At 35.5% G+C, this 12,733-nt stretch overlaps 1 protein-coding gene across 1 annotated transcript in view; it reads left to right on the top strand.

The window, feature by feature from the left end:
- Positions 1-12,733, top strand: part of GABRG1 (gamma-aminobutyric acid type A receptor subunit gamma1) — a 69,983-nt gene that overhangs the window by 47,444 nt on the left and 9,806 nt on the right. Inside the window, exons 6-8 of the mRNA XM_012743043.3 lie at positions 3,275-3,412; positions 3,544-3,696; positions 8,786-8,997. Of these exons, the coding sequence (XP_012598497.1) occupies positions 3,275-3,412; positions 3,544-3,696; positions 8,786-8,997 (503 nt within the window). The remainder of the gene's footprint in view (positions 1-3,274; positions 3,413-3,543; positions 3,697-8,785; positions 8,998-12,733) is intronic.

Consider the following 12,733-nt stretch of genomic DNA (forward strand, 5'->3'; position numbering starts at 1 on the left):
ATAGAATTTTAGCCTCAGACCCTGTTTATGGACAAATGTAAAATAATTGTAGACAAAATGTAACTTTCAGAGTTGTGGGTTATGTTAAACTCTCTTAGGTAAAGTAATCACAAACAATGCATCTTTTTCTTGCTTTTAAACTAAAATATGAACATAAATGTGTACTGGATATATATATGTTATTAAATGATTATTTACAACTTTTAGTTTTTTTCCAATGACCTTTTCTTATTTTTGATTAAACAAAGGAATACTGAAGATAGGTGTACATTCAAATGTTTTTAGACATCCATGAATAAAAAGTTGGTTCAAATTTAAGTTCATCTTCCTGGAAGCAAGATATAACTTTATCACACTAGATTTCAAAATATGTTTGAATGTTGGATGGGTTAAGAGTATTGACTATATAAATAGCAAATTTTTGAGAAGACTTTTATGAGTCAGAAAAGCTAAGGTAGGCCAGGCCCGGTGGCTCACACCTATAATCCTAGCACTCTGGGAGGCTGAGGTGAAAGGATCACTCAAGGTCAGGAGTTCAAAACCAGCCTGAGCAAGAGTGAGACCTCTGTCTCTACCAAAAATAGAAAGAATTTAATTGGCTGACTAAAAATATGTAGAAAAAATTAGCCGGGCGTGGTGGCGCATGCCTGTAGTCCCAGTTACTCGGGAGGCTGAAGCAGGAGGATTGCTTGAGCCCAGGAGTTTGAGGTTGCTGTGAGCTAGGCTGACGCCACGGTACTTTAGCTGAGGCAACAAAGTGAGACTCTGTCTCAAAAAAAAAAAAGAAAAAAGAAAAACTAAGGTAAAAATAAGTTTTATTTTAATTAAAAAAATAATGACATACAAAGAAATGGTTGGAACTAAAAATTTGAATATAAGACCTAGTATTTTCTTCCAAGGAAACTATCATAATATTTCTGTAGTGATATTATTTTTTTTTTATTTACTTGTTTTTTTTTTTTTATTTCAGGGTATTATGAGGGTACAAACAGTTTGGTTACATTTTATATCTTTGCCTCTCCCTAGCAAGGGTTAGAGGCATGCCCTGCCCCTCCACAATGCTCACCACGTCCTTTAGTTGTGAGTTTCGTTTTTGCCTCTAAATGTTCAGATGAAGAGTCATATGTCTCCAACTCAGGTTCAGACTAGGACATAATATGCCTGCCCATGCATAGTATCTTTTTAAATGTATTAGTGGGTTCTGTATCTTTAATACGGTAGACCAACCTTTCTGTTAAAGACACTTACAACTTCAAGTTATTGAAATCTTCTCAAAAACATGTAAGTGATCACTTATAGTAGGAAGACATTTTCAGCAAGCAAAAATCCAAACTTTTCAGTGAAAAGTTGAAACCAGAAAGGTAGGTTTGCAACCAGTTGTGATCTGAGGACCCTTGGCAAAACATCACAGCTTTGAGCCTTGGTTTTGGCAGCCCTGTGGGATGGAAGTCTAATAGAATATAATATCTACATACACCCGGTACACAAGGGGCTGGACAGTTAGGGTCACATGAAGATGTGTCCCAGATATATATATATATATATATACACACATATATATATATACACACACATATATATACACATATATATATACATATATATATATACACATATATATATATATACATACACACACACACAGACACACACAGCAACTAAAGGCTAAAAAAAAAGCTGCCTCTAAAATCAGCATTCCAGGATAAAATAACTGTTCTTGAGAAGATCTAATCACAAGTCCACCCTCAAATAGAGTTCAGAGCCCACGTTTCCTTCACTCAGTTGGTCCAAAAAGCCCTCAGGGACTTCTCTGATGTGAGGCAGAAACAAAAATATTCCTTTTGAAAGAAGACACCTCTATTCTAGACACCGTAGACTAGACGAAAACATTTTCAACATAAATAATAAAGGACTGTTGTCCAGCATATATGAAGAATTCATCAAAGAAGAAACAACAGAAAAAAAGAAGAGAAAATGCAATAAAATGATGGCCAATTGAACAAGCAATTCTCTAAAAAAAAAAAAGCCCAAGAATTTAATAAACTTATTTTAAAGATACCAGGTTTTGTTAGTAACCAGGAACATGTGAAATAAAATATACTTCATGGACCAGTAAAAATGAAGAAGATTGCCCATTATCCACATTGATGAGAATACGGATTCATGTGAGCTTTCATGCTCTGGCTGATGAGAGACTATGTTAGTATACTCTCCATGGGAAAAAGATTGGCACCATTTCATAAAGTTGAAATTATATGTAACCTATGACCTATCTATCCCACATGTATGTATGCATCCTAAAGAAGCATTTGCATATATATGTTTTGAAAGGCACCACTAATAATGTTGCCAGAAGCAATTTAAGTAGTAGCCAACAGGAAACATCACAAGTGTCTGCAACAGTAACATAGATACATTTTGGGACATTTTTACAATGCAACAATTTAGCTACATACAACATTGATGACTATCACAATATGATATTAAATATGAAAAACAATGCATTAAGTATGGCAACAGTCAAATATCCAAAAATAACTCTAACTAACCTATGTTTTTCAGAGATGCACATCAAAAATCTATGATTAAAAAAAACATGGGGCCGGGCGCTGTGGCTCACGCCTGTAATCCTAGCTCTTGGGAGGCCGAGGCGGGCGGATTGCTCAAGGTCAGGAGTTCAAAACCAGCCTGAGCAAGAGCGAGACCCCGTCTCTACTATAAATAGAAAGAAATTAATTGGCCAACTGATATATATATAAAAAATTAGCCGGGCATGGTGGCACATGCCTGTAGTCCCAGCTACGTGGGAGGCTGAGGCAGGAGGATTGCTTGAGCCCAGGAGTTTGAGGTTGCTGTGAGCTAGGCTGACGCCACGGCACTCACTCTAGCCTGGATAACAAAGCGAGACTCTGTCTCAAAAAAAAAAAAAAAAAAAAAAAAAAAAAAAACATGGGAAGGATTATCACAGAAATCAGGATAGCCCCACATTTAGACGTCAGGGGGAATATTATGCTAGGTAAACACATGAAAACTAGCAAGGTTCTATTTCTTGATTTGAGAGGATTACATGGGTTATTATTATTTGATCAGTATATTATTATTATTACCCAAACTATACATACATATTTTATGCAGTATTTTCTATACTGAGCATATCTTATCATAAAAAAGGAGGAAAAAGTTTCAAGAGTTTGTCTTTAGATCACGTTGATATTACGACAGTAACAGATTTAAGTATTACTATTCTATTTTTTAATTTTAATTTTTTCTCTAGATGGATACCCTAAAAACGAAATTGAGTATAAGTGGAAAAAGCCCTCCGTAGAAGTGGCTGACCCCAAATACTGGAGGTTGTATCAGTTTGCGTTTGTAGGGTTACGCAACTCAACTGAAATCTCTCACACGATCTCTGGTAAGGAGAAAACTCGAATCAGTGAATGATACTAGTGTTAAGTGACATTTTTATTAAAAATATATGAATTATAATCTATACTTTTATATATCTTATAGCCAAAATAAAAGATGTTTTTTTTTTTCTTCCAGGGGATTATGTTATCATGACGATTTTTTTTGACCTGAGCAGACGCATGGGATATTTCACCATTCAGACCTACATTCCTTGCATCCTGACAGTTGTGCTATCTTGGGTCTCTTTTTGGATCAATAAAGATGCAGTACCTGCAAGAACATCCCTGGGTAGGCCACGTCATATTATGTTATAGCATTACAGAATTTTTAAAAACATTTTTATGTGATAAAAGTATATAGTTATATATATATATATATATATTCGAATATATATTACTCTAGAATACAATCAGGCAAAAAATTGATAAAATCTCTAGTGCAAGACCATGTTGAAAGGAACATACGAAGAACACATAGGAAACAGAATTGCGAGGGACTTGAAATTTCAGAAAATTACTTATTTTTCCCACCAATTGAAGTTAAGGGAAGTACGGTTACACAATAAGAACTGATACATGAAAATCATAACAGAGTACCTAAATCTTATTTTGGTCAATATTTTCAATCGCTTTTCATGAAGATTTTATTTTATGTTTTATCCAAATCACTAATAACTAGCACTTATTTGCTGATGTATGTTTGGATAGATTTGAAATACGCTGCCTTTATAATGTTGCTAATGAACAGTCAACTGTTCCAAAGGGTTAAGTAGCTAAAAGAAACAAGAACCTCCCTGGCTTCTGTAACATATAAAATGTACAATTATTCTGTGAATGTTTGAGAGTTGCCTATACAATAACATTGATTAATAGGGTAATTTGTAATTCGTACTTGATAGAATAAACTTTTGCTTTCTTCCTGTATCAATCTAGTACAATAAAAAATCACTTAAAAAGTAAGAGTCTAATTGCTCTACATTTGTTTAAAAGAAAATGATAAACTGCATTCATATACTGATACGCAATTCTTGCTAATCAACCAATTCATTCCCCGAATCAGTGTAAGACATGAATTGCACTGCTGATAAATTATGTCTTGAAAAAGCATAAAGAGCTGGGCGCGGTAGCTCACGCCTGTCATCCCAGCACTCTGGGAGGCCGAGGCGGGTGGATTGCTCAAGGTCAGGAGTTCGAAACCAGCTTGAGCGAGAGCGAGACCCCGTCTCTACTAAAAATAGAAAGAAAATAATTGGCCAACTAAAAACATATAGAAAAAATTAGCCAGGCATGGTGGCACATGCCTGTAGTACCAGCTACTGGGGAGGCTGAGGCAGGAGGATCGCTTGAGCCCAGGAGTCTGAGGTTGCTGTGAGCTAGGCTGATGCCACGGCACTCTGGCCTGGGCAACAGAGTGAAACTCTGTCTCAAATATAAAAATAGCATAAAGAAAGTTGAAACCATTTTTATGTTCAACCATCATGAGGTTTCATGTGGTTTCTATGATAGCTGGTAAATAATTCCATTTAATAAATATAGTAAAAGGCCGATCACAGAAAATTGGCAATGATAAGGCTGGAGGCACTTAGTTCTATACTTGGAAATGCAATTCCATTGGGAGTTTAAACAGAGGTGTTGACAGAACTAGTGGGCAAAATCCACTTATACCTGAATTCTGTTTCCTTGAATTATTTCAAATTATTTTATGTCCCAAAGTGTATAAATTATTTTAAATTTTTTCTATGTTAATGTGAGTACAACTGAAACACTGTATTTTTGTTTTTATTCCAATATTTCTCCTAAAGAGAATTTGAACAGATTATTTATACCACTGGGTTTGTATAAAGTTGTATGCTAGAGTATCATGAAAGAGAAAAGCCAATTGTGAAATTGTGTTTTTGCATGAATTCATATTTTTTCAACATTAGCATATCAACTGTAAAGATAATTACACCCAGAGCTAATTTGAAAAGTATCTTTTATTATACTGTGAAGTTGGAGAATTAAGATTTATTAGGTGTATACCTAGATATGTACATACCAATACACATACGTCATTGAAGGACAGTTCCTGAGCTCATTAATTCAACACTGTAATTAACAAACATTTATAAAATACTTTCCATGGAACAAGCAGTGTTCTTGGTACTGCAGTATTAACAGTGAATAAAACTTATAAAGTGCTTATGTTCATGGTGTTTACATTTTACTGGGGAAAGCAGGTAATGTACAAATACAAAAAGCATGCAATAATATCTTAGTCAGCGATAAAGGCAATGATAAGAAAGCAAAATCAATGTGTAGAGACTGACAGGTGAAGTGGGTGGTGCGATCTTTGCTATTTTATACATGAAGTTGAGACTGATCTGTGAGGAGGTGGCATTTGAGCAGTGATCTAATGAAGTGTGGGGACAGCCCGATGGATATTAGGTAGAAAGGTAGTTCTGGCAGGGAGAGCCACCAGGTTTTCAAGTGGGACCCTCCCCCATGTCATGCTTGAGGTTCACAGAGATGACAACTGTCGTTAGAGCTGACTGAATCACCATGGATGAGACTTAGAGAGGTGGCCAGTAGATAGATCATGCAAGTCTTTGTGGGCCACTTTAAAGATTTTGGATTTTATTTCAAATCTGATGGGACACTGCTGTGGAATCTTTAGCAGAGGAAGCCATGGAGAAAAATAGCAATATATCCCAAATGTTTTCTTATTATCATGGACTCTGAGATATTTTAATAGGAAATCTATTATATTCTTCTCAAGCTAATCATGGTGATCATAATTACCATATTGAAGAAGTAAATGTCTGAAAGCTAAGTTCTGCTGTAGTTTTCCTTACCTTATAAAAGAAAGTAATGATATTTAATAAAGTAAATGAATGCAATTATTAATCAATAATTGATAACAAAATCAATTGTTGATAATAATTGATTTGATAATAAAAATAAATAACAATTTATTTTTATTAAGTAAAATAATAAAATCAAACCACACATTGGCTTTAAGATTTTTTAAGTAGGGATGGGACAAAATTGTGGAAGCCATGAATAGCTTTGGAAGTCTACCTTGTCTGACTATGAGAACATTGTGATTTAATGATTTCCCCCCTTCAAAAAAAAAAGTATGGAAGTTGAGGGAAAGGGGAGACTTACGTTCATTGAAATTATTTAGCGCTTACCATATACAAAGACTTTTAAATATAGTTTTGATTTCAAAATAATTGAAGTAAAAACTGTCAGAAATAATAGGAGAAATAGACAAATCCACAATCATAATTGGACATTTAAACACCCTTTTCTCATTCATTGAACTACATGAAAAAATCAATTAATACGCAGAGAATCTGAATGAAATTATCAACTACTTGACATGACTGATATTTATAAAACACTGCACCTCACTTCACAAGACACAATATTTTCAAGTGCATATGGAACCTCAACCAAGATCTGAATAAAATTCAAAAGACTAAAATTTTTCAAGGTAATTTTTTTAGCCAAAATGGAAGTAAATTAAAAGCTAATAAAATTAATATAATAATGTCCTCACATATTTGGCAGTCTTTAAAAAATGGTCTTTTAGATAACCCTTGGGTTAAACAAGAATTGAAGGGAAATTATAAAATATTTCAAACTGAATTTTAATAAGAACTTAATATATACATATTTATGGGATTCGTCTAAAGCACTGCTTAGAGGGGGAAATTATAGCTTTAAAATACTAATCTAAGAAAGGAAGATCACTTAAAAATCAGTAACCTAAGCATCCACTTTAAGAACAAATAAGTAAATTAATTATATTTTATATACATTTATTATAAGTACCAAGCAAGATAGTACTCTGCCCATTTTTTTAGATGAGAGGCACAGAGATCTTAGATTCCTTAAGAACACAGAGCTAATAGATTGAAGAGTCAGAGATAGAACTCAAATTTCCCTCCTTGATTCCAAATCTGTCACATTTGTGTCATCTTTGATTTTTTTTTTTTTTTCAGTCCTAAGAGAGGATGGACATGGAGTGAAAAGATGAGCACGTGAGAGAAACCGTTAGGGCAAATTTCAATGAAGTCAAGAGGGAAAGAAGTAGTTATTGCCTGCATCATGCCAAAGAGACTTGCTACAAACCCTTTCTAATGATTCTTTTTTCCATCCCAGATCTCGCTACTCTATAAATATTGGCCGAGTGAGGAAAGCATTTAGCATTGTATTTAGTACTTTTACGAGGGTCGACAATTCCACTCCTGGGGGGTCATATTTGGTAGGGCAAAGAATCAGAACTGTGTTTGTTAAGTAAGAAGAGAGATAGCATGTGCATGTAACTCACACATGGTATAAAAAAAAAAAAATCAAAGATGACACAAATGTGACAGATTTGGAATCATGGAGGCAAATTTGAGTTCCATCGCTGACTCTTCAGTTCAGGGACCTAAGATTAACGGTGTTGAGAACCGCAGAAAGGCCAATGGATAAAAAGAGGCAAACACCCCCAAAGACACACACACACAGGGACATGACATCCCAGTTATACATGCTGAATTCTTAAAAATAAAAAGATGTGCTCTGTGCCTTCATAGATTCCCTTAACATAAGTATGTCTGTATTCTTCACTCAAATTTGGAGATTAAACATAGGTTTAATTCACATTCACGTGCAAGGAAATGCTGAATTCGTTTTGATTGACTCTAACAGTGGCAGGAAAAGCCCAGATCACTATTGCATCCGTTAGATGGAGGAATATTTGTTTCTCGCGTGAAAGCCCCAGGGGCAAGTATTTCAAAGTGATTATGATGACACACATCCGGTGACAGGGAGTCAGGCTCCTTCTAGCTTTCTGCTGCGTCGTGGGTGGTTTTCATTCCCAAGACCATCGAATGGCCTAAGAAGGAAGGTTGCTGGTTGCCCTTAGCCATCGTATTCCAACAGAAAGCAATGAGGAGGTGGCAACGGTCTCTGAGTCCACCTCTTCAATGCCATCTTTTGGACATTCTTGCCCTGGCTCCCTTTAGCCAGATTTTAACCCGTGGCCACCCACAGGTTACACAGAGAAGGTGACAAATAAAGTTGTCCTTCTGGGCAGCCACGTACCACCTGAAAACTGAGTCTACTCTCTTGCGGTGGAGGAAGGGAAAGATGGGTGGGTGTTGGGAGTCACTTTGCAGCCCACGGTAATTTGCATGATTAAAATTCCCACAGACTCAAAGAGCACATGGGACACCACGTAGCCATGGTTACTAGTAATTCTTTCTGTAAATCTCTAGCAGTCGTGTCCCCCTTTGTTTGCATTGTCTATTTCCACACACAACATCCCGCCGGATCAGATGGAAGACTAAAGGTGGTCTGTCATTTTTCATCTTCTATTTTTCTTTCCCCCCCTGTCCCCACAGGAATCACCACCGTTCTGACGATGACAACCCTGAGCACCATTGCCAGGAAGTCCTTACCGAAGGTTTCTTACGTGACAGCCATGGATCTCTTTGTCTCTGTGTGTTTCATTTTTGTTTTCGCAGCCCTGATGGAATATGGGACCTTGCATTATTTCACCAGCAACCAAAAAGGAAAGGCTACCAGGGACAGAAAGCTAAGAAGCAAGGCCTCGGTAGGTTTAAAAGAAAAAAAAAAAAAATCTTTAACTTTGTTAGGCCTCAACTTAGATATACTGTTTTAAATATTTATGGGGGGTTTTTTTGTTTGTTTTTTTAGAGAGAAATAAGGACACTTTAGGTACTACAACAAAAGATAAACAAAATTAAAGTGAAGCTGGAGTGCCTAAGCATTGCCCACCAAGAAAAGTGTATTTATATTCCTCTAATATCCCCTATTGCTGTAGTCCCCCAACCTGTCTGGTCTGTTAGGAAGTGGGCAGGTCACCACCTGAGCTCCGCCCACTGCCCCGCCCCCTACCACTCCCAGCCACGCCCCCCTACCATTCCCCTCCCCCATCCGTGGTAAAACTGTCTCCCATGAAACCTGTCCCTGGTGCCAAAAAGGCTGCAAGCTGCCCTCTTGGGTGACCTGTGTTAACAGTGGTTTGTTTTATGCTCTGAATTATTCCACGAGTGGTCACTCTCTCTACCAAAAACACTATTTAAGCTTTCTCTTTAATTCTACTTTTGTGTTAGGATTTGGATTTCTGATAATCGGTGGCCAAAAATAAATAAATAAATAAAATTAGCTTGTTTTTAGTAATAAACATCTCCCTTTACTGTTGGCACCCAGCTGTGCTTGAAAGTCACAGATATTAAGTTCTTTTGGTTTCTGTATAATCTTGTATTCTCTGTTTTCTCAATCATATGCCTACCTTAACTTATATCACATCAAGTTGATATATTAAAATTGATTCTGCTGATTTTAATATGCTTAAGTATGGGAATGATTAAAAATAATTTATTTCCATAATAGGAATTATGACAATCTGAAAGTGATATCTAATACTTGTTGAGTGTTCCAGGCACTCGTCTCAGCATGTCATATGCATGATTTCATTTATACTCAGAGCAGCCCTGTGAATATAAGTTCAGTGATTTGCGCAAAGACGGTCCTTAGTAAGTGAAAAATCCAAGACTCAGACCCGGGTCTTTTTTTTAAATCCCAGAGCCCAAGCTTGTAACCCTTCCTTTATATTGCATGCATAAATAAATGAAAGAAAAGTAGACATTTCTTTTTCTAAAAGGAACAAAAAGGACACTTCTTTCATCACTGGTTTCAGTAAATGTTTTCAAAGAATATTTGTTTCTAAATGCTGAAGTAAATGAGAACCCTATAAAACAGCGATGCATGGGTAGGAAGCTTGTAAGCCTAGTATTGTGTATGTATGTGTGTGTATATACATATATGTATGTATGTTTATGTATATATACACACACACATAAAAAATGAAGCATAGAGTTTTCCATGTTAATTAACTTTGGAAGTTCTAGGATTTGATGATTTAATTTTTCCTCCCCCCATTTTTTCATTCCTTAATTTATAAAACTTTGCTATACTTTTAAATGATATTTTACTTTTCATGCTATATTCCAAGACTCAAACTCTGACATATTTTGCATTTAGATTTCCACCATATTCCAAGAAAGCAGAGCACATTGCTGGCAGTACGAAGTTGAGAACTTGCATTGTAGAACTAGCCTGTGACTCTTTTGACTTGACATAAGTTTAGCTTCTCTGTAGGATATATCATGGCCCCTGGATGGACAGAGGGCAATGGTGTCAACTGTAATATAAATATTGTAATATAATTGTAATATAAATATTTAGCAATATAAATATTGCTAACATTTTAAATAAAGAGACATGGAGGTTTTCTACTATTTTCCTATAATCGAAGACAAGCATCCTCTCTGGATCGTCCATTTCATCATTTACTCATCATAACTATGTTTAATTACTACTTTGAAATTTTTACTGCTAGACATTTTGATGGGGAATGTTTAGGATAAAAATAACTAACATAAAAGCCAGGCAGTGTTCAACCTCACATGGATTCTCTGAAGAACACACAGCCTAAACGTGGCTAGGGTAGGACTGTAGCAAAGCAGTTTGACTACAGAGCATGCACACTTGACCACAGGTTTGGACGCTACACTTGCTCAGGAGGGCTGGTTTATTGGGAGTGAAAACTTTAAAATTATGATATCATTCAAATTATGTATTCATCAAAAATTTTTGAGAACTTCCAAAGTCTAGGCACTGTTCTAGAATAGTCATTTACAAAAAATCTGTATGTTAAGTCTTTAAAATTTCGCATCAAGGCCAAGATACTAAATACGAATGATGGAAAAATAAGGAATAAAAATTAAACGATAGCTTTGCAGCACTAAATGACAAATTGCAACAGTTAAATTGACATGTTGCAATTGACCACCTGGGTGCCAAAAATATTTTCTTTACAGCTATCCAAAATAAAGTTCCACAGTTTTTTTTTTTTTCTGTGTTCAATTAAGTGCTTTATGAGCTCTTTCAGTATTAAATGACATTTTGAGCGAAAAAACCTGGATCAGTAATCAAATCTGACTCCCTGCATGGTTCAGTGTTCAGCCATATGGTCTTGCTAATCAGGTAAATCGGAATGTACTTTTATGAGGACTAGACAGCTCTGCTGGCTAAATCCTCTACTTCAGGGCTTTGTGGAATTCACGTTTTTCTTCTGACCCAAGGCAGCACAGTCCAATGTACAGCCTAGACCTAGAGATCTTGCACTATTTTGCCATTACACCTGTTTTCATTATTAGTGACTTTATCATTCCCTTTCTCTTTCTCCTTTCTTCCGTCTTCCCATTTTCTTTAATAGGCTCAAAATTCTGAGTAGCTTGAAATTTATCATTTTTTATTTTATTTTATTTTTTCTAAATTGTTTATGCCAGTGGTGAGGCCAGGACCAAAGACCTTGGCTAGAGTCACTTAAAGGTCAACATGTCCGTTATTAAAGTGAAACTAAAATCCCTTTCTTGACATCTCTTTGACTGAATACCTGAGACTCTCAGAATACCCCGATTTATTTGTTTTAGGAAGAGATAAACAACATAGATTTCTAGTTTCAATTAACGTTCTAAGAAAACATAAATTAATAAAAGCTGCTTTCTACTAATACTTTATGCTACACATGAAATGTTGGGCTTTCTTTCTTTCCTTTTTCTTTCTTTTTTTTTTTTGCAATCTTTTTTTCCTGTGTGTATTTCTTTTGTGTATCATTCTTTTCCTTCCTCCCTCCTTCCCTTCCCTTCTTCTGTCTTACCCTCTTCATTTCTGTATTTTTCCTCTTTCTTTTTTATTGTACATGTCAATGACTTTTTCTCTTGGTCCATATTCCTATAATTTTTTTTTATTACCATTCATAAATACATGATGGATGTGTATTTGTGCCAACATTTGTTTTCGAGAAAACCTAAGAAGTTAGGCTTACTATCCTGAACAATACAATCAAGACTCTTTATGGAACAGGTAAAGGTCACAGAAAGGCAATAGTAGTAAACAAGCCATTGCTAACTAAAGAGTAGTTCATGTTGAAACTTGAATATTCATCCCATAGACTATCAAAAATCTTAGAAAACTACATTATACTTACATCAGGGACCTAGTATGCCCATTCTAGGATAGGACTTACGTATGTTTAGGATTTTGATTTAGTGAAAATGTAAAATGATAAAAATTTATTTCACCAATTATGTATAAGGCACTTTGGAGACAAAAAGAGATGGAATGTGTTCTCTTCTTTCAGGAATCTTTAAATCTAGTTGTGACAAAATATATAACAAATGCAAACATATAGATAATAAAGCACAATATAAATAACTGTCCACTATAAAAATCAAAAGTAAACAAAGAGTCTGTGAAGG

The sequence above is a fragment of the Microcebus murinus genome, chromosome 26, assembly GCF_040939455.1.
Source record: "Microcebus murinus isolate Inina chromosome 26, M.murinus_Inina_mat1.0, whole genome shotgun sequence".
NCBI classification, from domain to species: domain Eukaryota; kingdom Metazoa; phylum Chordata; class Mammalia; order Primates; family Cheirogaleidae; genus Microcebus; species Microcebus murinus.